We start from the raw sequence: 9699 nt of genomic DNA on the forward strand, positions 1-9699 counted from the left end.
GATTAGTATCTATGATAGAAGAAACGCTCCAGTTTGAAGGTGCTGGCATGAATGTACAGTGCGTTCGGAAAGTATTCAGACCCCTTGACTTTTTCCACATTTTGTTACGTTACAGCCTTATTCTAAAAAATGCATTAAATTAATATCCTCAATCTACACACAACACTTCATAATGACAAAGTGCAAAGTTATTTTTGCACATTTTATTTAAAGAAAAAAAAACTGATTTGCTTAAGTATTCAGACCCTTTGCGATGAGACTCAATTGAGCTCAGGTGCATCCTGTTTTCATTGATCATCCTTGATGTTTCTACAACTTGATTGGAGTCCACCTGTGGTTTATTCAATTGATTGGACATTATTTGGAAAGACATCTGCCTACAGTGCATTCGGAAAGTTTTCAGACCCCTTGACTTATTCCACATTTTGTTACGTTACAGCCTAATACCCCATAATGATGAAGCAAAAACATGTTTTTAGACGTTTTTGCAAATCTATAAAAAAAATATGAAATATCATATTTGCATATGTATTCAGACCCTTTACTCAGTACTTTGTTGAAGCACCTTTGGCAGCTATTGATTACAGCCTCGTGTTCTTGGGTATGACACTACAAGCTTGGCACCTGTATTTGGGGAGTTTCTCCCATTCTTCTCTGCAGATCCTCACAAGCTCTCAGGTTGGATGGGGCGTGTCGCTGCACAGCTATTTTCAGGTCTCTCCAAAGATGTTCAATTGGGTTCAAGTCCAGGCTCTGGCAGGGACACACGGACATTCAGAGACTTGTCCTGAAGCCACTCCTGCGTTGTCTTGGCTGTGTGCGTAGGGTTGTTTTCCTGTTGGAAGGTGCGAAGGACCTTTCTGTACTTTGTTCCGTTCATCTTTCCCTCGAACCTGACTAGTCTCCCAGTCCCTGCAGCTGAAGAACATTCCCACAGCATGATGCTGTCACCGTGGTTTACCGTGGGGATGGTGCCAGGTTTCCTCTAGAAGTAAAGCTTGGCATTCAGGCCACAGAGTTCAATATTGGTTTCATCAGACCAGAGCATCTTGTTTCTCCTAGTTAGAGTGCTTTAGGTGTCGTTTGGCAAACTCCAACCGGGCTGTCTCATGTGCCTTTTATTGAGGAGTGGCTTCCGACTGGCCACTCTACCGTAAAGGCCTGATTGGTGGAGTGCAGCAGAGATACTTGTCCTTCTGGAATGTAGTGACAAAGATTTGTATAACTAAACCAAGATAGACCACAACTTTTCGTTTACAACGGGAACAAATGAGTCAAAGTGGGCAGAGCCAAGCACGGACGAGCGATATCCTATTGGCTCATTCGAGTAAACATCTCCATGTCTGTTAGGGAACGCCTAATCTAAAGTGCGCGTGTGCAGTAACTCAATTCGCCTTTGCACTCTTAAACGGAGCGATTTAAAAACAACTTTTGCAAAGGGTAAAGTCTACAAAACTTAGTCCACTCTGTTCATATCATATTCTAGTTTTGGGAACAGACAACTGTATTGAAATCAAATGTTTAATCGATGAGAAAAATTGCAGAATGTTGCCCAAAATCCATCTCGTTCCATCTTCTTTCACTGCCCGCCATATTTGAGCGAGTGGAAACGCCAACCGGATGCTTCACATTTATACTTCCAGTGAAATATCTGTCTCATTATTCTAGCTGTGGTAGAGAGGTCAATAGCGGTATAATGCATTGAAACTATTGAACTCGACCCGAAACAATAGAATTGCCATGGAAACGCGTGGGGGGAAAGGACCGTGGGTCGAGATCCTGGGTCGCCTCATTTCCCCCAGCAAAATTAGCCTACATTTAGGCTCTTGTTATGTGTATTTCACACTATGTTGAGGTAAAAATCGGAGTATGACGCTTGTATGGGTGCCAACTCAACCCTGATGTCTTTAACAATCGACTGCATTACAGTTAAAAACGGTATTGACGAGCACCACCGATTTCTGTATGCCAGTTTATACGAACGGAAGTTAGCCTTTATCAGTCACTTCTTCTAAACCTGAAAATGGACCACTTGTATATGTCATACAGCCAAAAATAGTACATCCAAGTCGGACTTTAGTAACCACATTGTATGTTGGGGTATGGGGTATGTTATAATACATACATCACAACATATTTGAATAATATTCACTGTTAGATGATATTTGTTGAATGTACCCTCATCTGGTCTGCGTTCCAATGATCCTTAATGTATGTTGCAACTTGTTGAACAGCAGCGTGTACTCCTGTACTTTCTGCGTTCCAATGATCCTTTACCTAATGTATTTTGCAACTTGTTGAACAGCAGCGTGTACTCCTGTACTTTCTGCGTTCCAATGATCCTTTACCTAATGTATTTTGCAACTTGTTGAACAGCAGCGTGTACTCCCTGTACTTTCTGCGTTCTGAACTGATCCGCAATGACCTCACGAGCGCCATATTAAAACGCTTCTTCCCCTTACATGTTATGGGGCAGCGCTATCTGGGATGCTTTGGACGTCCATACCCTAACCAAAGATTTGTATATCTAAACCTACTTCTCATTGTTATATCGCATTGTTAGAACCTTAATCCATACCATAATCCTTACATACTAACCTTAAAACTATTTTAGATTTCAACTTCAATGTGGGCTATGGACGTCCCAAGGATCCCAGTGAGGACTAACCCACTATTTTTTTTGTGTTGAACGCAGCCACCACTAGTCTGCCTCTTGCTCCAAGAGATTGACAGAGGACAACAACATGATGGAAATTGACTCACTTCAAGAGGCGCTTAAAGGTTTTTGGGGTTCTTATGAATAACGTAATATTTAAAGAAAGTCAGACTTTTTGTTTTACTTTATTCTATATTACAGTGGTTATATTGCCAGAAGGTGTTGACTGTGGCTAACGTTAGCTAGCTCTAAGCGTATGTTAGCTTGTCAGCTAATGCTAACATTCGGAAGAATAAGCATAGTTGCTAACTAACGTTAGCGTTTCCCCTTTAGCTTAAAGGTAACTAGCTATCAATTCTCAAACCTCCAGAGCTTTATATATTTATTTCTGAATTTAACAATTTAACTAGCTAGTCAGCCATGGTGCTGTTGACAACTCCATCGCACTGCTAACGTTAGCTTAGCTAGCTAGCTAACGTTAGCAAACTAATGAACTGATTAAGTTAGCTACCGGTAGTTAGCTACCATTTCCAGTTAGTTGGCTTGTGAATTTTCTATTGACTACGCTAGTTAGCTAACTAGCCAGTAAGACAATGAAGGTAAGCCCAACTAATTGTTGATTTTATGTAGCTAACTGACAAGTTGTCCAGCGAGCTAGCTAACATGCTAGCTTGCAAGTTTGAGTTACTTAACTTGGCCGATGACAATGGCCACACTTAGCTAGGTCGCTATAAAGGTTTATGGAACACAATTACATTTTCAGTTGGTGTCACAGTTAGCAAGCTAGCTAAGTCGATCGGCTCCATTTGGCATTTTCCTTTCTTGAGCTGGTGAGCTAAATGGCTGAACAAATCAAATGTATTTATATAGCCCTGCTTACATCAGCTGATATATCAAAGTGCTGTACCGAAACCCAGCCTAAAACCCCAAACAGCAAGCAATGCAGGTGTAGAAGCACGGTGGCTAGGAAAAACTCCCTCGAAAGGCCGAAACCTAGAGGAACCAGGCTATGAGGGGTGGCCAGTCCTCTTCTGGCTGTGCCAGGTGGAGATTATAACAGAACATGGCCAAGATGTTCAAATGTTAATAAATGTCCAGCATGGTCAAATAATAGTAATCACAGTGAACAGGTCAGGGTTCCATAGCCGCAGGCAGAACAGTTGAAACTGGAGCAGCAGCACGGCCAGGTGGACTGGGGACAACAGAGTCATCATGCCAGGTAGTCCTGAGGCATGGACCTAGGGCTCAGGTCTTCCGAGAGAAAGAGAGAGCATACTTAAATTCACACAGGACACCGGATAAGACAGGAGAAATACTCAGATATAACAGACTGACCCTAGCCCCCCGACACAAACTACTGCAGCATATATAGCATGAACACACTGACAGTGTTGTAGTCACAAGTCATCATTAACGTTAGAGTCAATGGTTTCATAATCAAGCCAATCTATCCAAATTTCCCTGCTCTGTTGTGTTGTGCTAACTGGCTTGATATCACTGTTCTCTTTAGACTTTGACAATAAAGGGAAGAAAGAAGTGGCAACACTGCTCGACCAGTTTCTGTGTCATGTTGCGAAGACTGGAGAAACCATGTAAGGAATGTTCATATTGACAAGCTTGTAGCTACAGATATCATGTATGTGAGAGGATGAAGCATGCTCAGTGGGATAACTTCAACATCACTGGTTCAAATTATGAGGTGTAGTCCTAGATCATGCCTAGTCTTCTCTTCTGCATGTGCTGTATCACTTTTGTTAAGAGATCTGTGCTCTGTCTTTCCAGTGTTCAGTGGTCTCAGTTTAAAAGCTATTTCCTCTTCAAACTGGAGAAGGTGATGGACGACTTCAATGCCTCAGCACCCGATCAAAGGGGGGTAGCCAATCCCAATGTGGACTCCATTCCATTTGAGGACATGAAGGAGAGGATACTGAAGATTGTGAATGGATACAATGGGTAGGTACCAGTATAACCTTTTAGAATCAACTGTTTTCTTGTGATCATGTCATGGCATCTAAAGAGTTAACATTGCTAACTTTGTGGTGGTTGTACAAGGGCGCCATCTACTGGAGAGGCATTTCTAGGTGTCACATGTACTGTTGTGCTCAAATGTATTTTACATTTTTTTTTACCTTTATTTAACTAGGCAAGTCGGTTAAGAACACATTCTTATTTACAATGACGTCCTAGGAACAGTGGGTTAACTATGCTGTTCAGGGGCAGAACGACAGATTTTTACCTTGTCAGCTCGGTGATTTGGTCTAACAACCTTTCGGTTACTGGCCCAGCGCGCTAACCACTAGGCTACCTGCCTCCCCAATGGCAACCATATTGTAAACACGCATGTCATTATAATTTATTTTGTACTTATCTAATTTCACTTTTTTTCTTGAGTTAGCCCTACCTCAGGTGTATTTAAATAACTTCCTTACTTAATTCCCTCAGAATTCCATTTACGATTCAGCGTTTGTGTGAGCTGCTTACAGAACCCAAGAGAAATTACACAGGGACAGAGAAATTCCTCAGAGGTGTTGAGAAGGTGAGTGGAGTGCCATGTCAGTTTAGGAGCAGTTGTGCAGTGTTATACATTTACATTACATTTAAGTCATTTAGCAGACGCTCTTATCCAGAGCGACTTACAAATTGGTGAATTCACCTTCTGACATCCAGTGGAACAGCCACTTTACAATAGTGCATCTAGATTATACTAGATTAGATGTGTATAGTCTCTATATGTTGTAGTATTTATATTATTTTATAAGTGTTTGTGTTGAAGGGTTTTTCTTCTTCCAGAATGTGATGGTGGTCAGCTGTGTGCATCCTACTTCAGAGTAAGTGTTGTTTTTGTCCTTATTGTTATAAGGACAATAATTATATAAATGAAACATTTTTACAAAGAGGTGATTCGTTGTATTTATACTGAACAAAAATATGAATGTAACATGCAACACTTTCAACGATTTTTACTGAGTTCCAGTTCATATAAGGAAATCAGTCAAATTCATTAGGCCTTAATCTATGGATTTCACAACTGGGCAGGGGCGCAGCCATGGATGGGCATGGGAGGACATAGGCCCACCCACCGGGGAGCTGGCCCAGCCAATCAGAATGAGTTTCCCCACACAAAATGGCTTTATTACAGACAGAAATACTCTTCGGTTTCATCAGCTGTCCGGGTGGCTGGTCTCAGATGATCCCGCAGGTGAAGAAGCTGGATGTGGAGGTCCTGGGCTGGCGTGGTTACACGTGATCTGCGGTTGTGAGGCCAGTTGGAAGTACTGCCAAATTCTCGAAAATGACATTGGAGGCAGCTTATGGTAGAGAAATAAACGTTTCATTATCTGGCAACAGCTCTGGTGGATATCCTGCAGTCAGCATGCCAGTTGCATGCTCCCCCAATTTAAGACATCTGTGACATTGTGTTGTGTGATAAAACTGCACATTTTAGTGGCCTTTTATTTTACCCAGCACAAGGTGCACCTGTGTAATGATCATGCTGTTTAATCCGCTTGTTGATATGCCATACCTTTTAGGTGGATGGATTATCTTGGCAAAGGAGAAATGCTTACTAACAGGGATGTAAACATTTTAGAGAAATAAGCTTTTTGTGTGTATGGAACATTTCTGGGATCTTTTATTTCAGCTCATGAAATGTGGGATCAACACTTTACATGTTGCGTTTATATTTTTGTTCAGTATAGTTTATATGAAGTAAAATATTGTATTACTGTATGTTTCTTTCTGTCATGAAGGAAAAACGGATGCAGTGGTGTGAATAGAATGAATGGTGTTATGTTGCCTGGGAACGCATCTGCTTTTACGGAGAGGTAAAGCTCAAATGACAGGTTCCTATTTTCTCACCCTAGTTTCCTCAGTGATAATTGCCTAAAGGTAAACCACTCACATTTCTGACACTTTTCTTACACTACATTTCTTTCACTCTTCCTCTATTTTCTTGCAGGAAAGTGAATGGCCCAGGGACCCCCAGGCCGCTGAACAGACCAAAGTTCTCTCTAGCGACAAACGGCCTACCGGACAGTACAGAAAACAAAGACCCTACCACAGAGCAGGGACATGACAAACCCTCCAGGTACTTCAGTTGCTACCCAACAGACCGTGTGATACTCACTTCCTACTTTTTTCTTTTGATGAATTGAATGTGTGATGAATCTTCGCTCTCTCAGTGAGGTGTCGGCATCAGGTACCCAGGGGAGCTCTGTGAAGAACAAGCACCATGACGACGAGGAAGAAGAGGATATGGAGGCAGAGCAACACGAGGTGAAGAGGCTCAAGTTCAGCAAAGAGGATGAGCAGGAGGGGGACACCCTCAGACACGGCAAGAATGACAGTTTGTCGGAAGAGGCAGAGTCCATGGTCCAGGAGGAGGATGACGAGAAGAGAAGTGAGGCTCCCAGTACTGCTGGGACTTGTGAAGACCAAGGTAGGACTTGTTTTTCACTCTTTATTTTCGCCAATCATGCCAACATGCATTGCTGGTACAATCCTTTGTGGATATTAGTACGTGTATGAGCAGAACCAGGAGTTGCCTGAATTGGCAGAATTCTGAGGTGTTCATCGCAGGTTCAGCTTATCTTCTTTGCCAGATCTACATCAACCCTTATGCAGTTAACATTACTAACTCTATTTCTGTGTCCTCGCCTGTCCCACAGAGCCATCAAGCACACAGTTGGAGCCATCAGCAGGGCCCGGGGAGGACGAGCAGGCAGAGAGGGAGGTTCCTTGTGGCTCCCAAGAGGAATGTAATGACATGGACCAGTCAGAACAGCAGGCCCCTGCTGGCGTCCTGGAGAGCCCTGAGGCCCGGGAAAGCGATGAGGGCAGTGACCCAGTCAGCAGCAGCAGTAGTGTCAGTAGCAGTGAGGAGAGTGGAGCCAGGGAAGAGAGAGCCTCTGCTCCCTCCAGCAGTACTTCTGAGCCACCTGCAGAGGGCGCCATGGAGAGCGGTAGCCTGGACACTGGGACCAGTGAGGAGCCCATGGAGCAGGACTAGGATCTCAGTATCCATCTGTTGACTATTCAGAACATCTGTCCTCAAGTCCAGCTTGAGTGTCACCGGTGAAGGGGATGCGCCATCCTGGTTCCCTAGATACTTTACGCCTTGTCTACATTTTGGGCACTCCTCAAAATGACCACCTGATGTGGGCATAAACATTTTTTATTTTGAATCAAATACAAACTGGATTATTTTTCCTACACTATTCAGAGTTTTCATTTTAAGGCTTGTGGTCTCTAGAGGTCTTTGTTTCAGCCTTGATCAGTCTTTGGGGTTGCAGATGATGTTTGTTGTGGCTGTGCTGATAGGTCGGGGTGTTCATCTGGCTTTTTTCCCCTCATCAGTTTAAGCATTTGTCAGGAAACGTAAACCAGGCAGTTTTTTTCCCTGTAGCCAGTTTCTCTCTGTGGATTATCACCTCTGCCACACCAGAGTCGAGACAAAGCTATCGCCGCTAATTAACTTCCTCATTATTTATGCTCAGTTAATCACTCCGGCGATGAACTAGCTAGAATCATTTCTGTTTCTGACTGAAGCACAAGCCTTAGCATCCAGCTCATACCACTGTTTTTACTCGTGCCGCCATCTTGGTTGTTGAAAAAATGTATATTTCCTTGTTTGTTCCCCCCATACATTTTCCTCGTGAGTTGGGAGTATTGAAATAGATTTTCCATATGTGTCCTTATTCTCCTTTTTAATTGCATCTATTTTCTTTGCGATGATACACTTCTGACCCAACTCAGAGTAATATAACATGCTACCTTTTACCTTAAAATGTAACATATCATTTTGGGTGCATTGAACCATCATTTATATGAACATTTCAACTGAATTACTTATTTTGGAAAATATGGTTTTTGACAGCCAGTTATTTCATTTCCAAAACCAGCTGTAAGTACAAAGATGACTTCTGCTTTGTATTGTGATGTCACCAAGTTGTTTGACTGACAGATATCCAGAGCATTTACTGGTTACCAGCTTTACACCTGTTTCTGCAGCTGTACTTTTTGATATGTAGAATTTTAAATTTCTGTAAAGTAGATTTTTGTAGATTGTGATACAGTATATGTTCACTGCCTTTGTGAAACCATATATAATTGTATAGTTTGTGTATGCTCTGAATGATTGGGCTTTCAATGCGGTATTCAGATAAAGCAATAAATGTAAAAAAAAAAAAAGATTGTGGTCATGCGTTCTTTCTTGAGGCCTTATGTCTTGACATCTCTGCCGACTTATTCTAATAAATGTGTTGCTGAAGACGTGAGCTTCTTAATCCGGGTTAGCTATTATGTGGTCAAATGCTCAGTTCAAGGCGATCAGTAATCGACTGATTACCCTGTCAGATTTCTATGTCATGTTTGAACATGTAGTTCCGGTTGTACTACGAGTCCATATTGAGCTTGTATGAAATCCCGCTACGCCCTCCCAACGAATCATCAAAACAGGCGACGCGTCAATACAGGATCGAATCCTACCACACCCACTCTGATGCAGGGCTTGCAAACAGATGTCAAAGGGAAACCCAGTCGCGAGCTTGCCTAGTGCCGCAAGCTTACCAGTCAAGATAAACTACGTCTTCTACGCTCGCTTCGAGGCCAGCAACACTGCACCATGAATGAGAGCACCCGCTGTTCCTGTGATCACACTCTGTAGCTGATGTAAAACCTTTAAACATGTTAACGTTCAGACAGATTACCAGGACATGAACTCGGAGCATGTGCTGACCAGCTGGCGGGTGTCTGCACTGACATTTTCAACCACTCCCTGACCCAATCTGTAATACATGTTTCAAGCAGACCGCTATAGTCTGTCCAAGAACGCCAAGGTATCCCGTCTAAATGACTATCGCCCTGTCGCATTCACATTTGTAGCCATGAAATGTTTTGAAAGGCTGGTCATGGTTCACATACACAGCATCATTCCAGACACCCTGGACCCACCCCAATTTGCATACCACCCCAATAGATTAATAAAATGTCTCAATCTCTTGCACTCCACACTGCCCTTTCCCACCTGGACAAGAGGAAAATCT

The 9699-nt window shown here is 42.7% G+C and overlaps 1 protein-coding gene across 2 annotated transcripts; it reads left to right on the forward strand.

Moving 5' to 3' along the window:
* The first annotated feature begins 2085 nt into the window (after positions 1–2085).
* Positions 2086–8845, forward strand: ppp4r2b (protein phosphatase 4, regulatory subunit 2b). Of its 2 annotated transcripts, XM_064968894.1 has the most exons (10): positions 2086–2107; positions 2696–2781; positions 4167–4248; positions 4439–4609; positions 5099–5192; positions 5447–5484; positions 6406–6480; positions 6615–6743; positions 6838–7094; positions 7324–8845. In XM_064968894.1, exons 2-10 carry the CDS (start codon positions 2745–2747, stop codon positions 7662–7664), a joined length of 1224 nt encoding a protein of 407 aa, XP_064824966.1. In that variant the 5' UTR covers positions 2086–2107; positions 2696–2744; the 3' UTR covers positions 7665–8845. The 2 variants fall into 2 exon arrangements, with proteins under 2 accessions (XP_064824966.1, XP_064824967.1); XM_064968895.1 differs by lacking the exon at positions 2086–2107 and having other exon boundaries at positions 2568–2805.
* The last annotated feature ends 854 nt before the right edge of the window (positions 8846–9699 follow it).

This window comes from Oncorhynchus masou, chromosome 6 (genome assembly GCF_036934945.1).
Source record: "Oncorhynchus masou masou isolate Uvic2021 chromosome 6, UVic_Omas_1.1, whole genome shotgun sequence".
Lineage (NCBI taxonomy): Eukaryota > Metazoa > Chordata > Actinopteri > Salmoniformes > Salmonidae > Oncorhynchus > Oncorhynchus masou.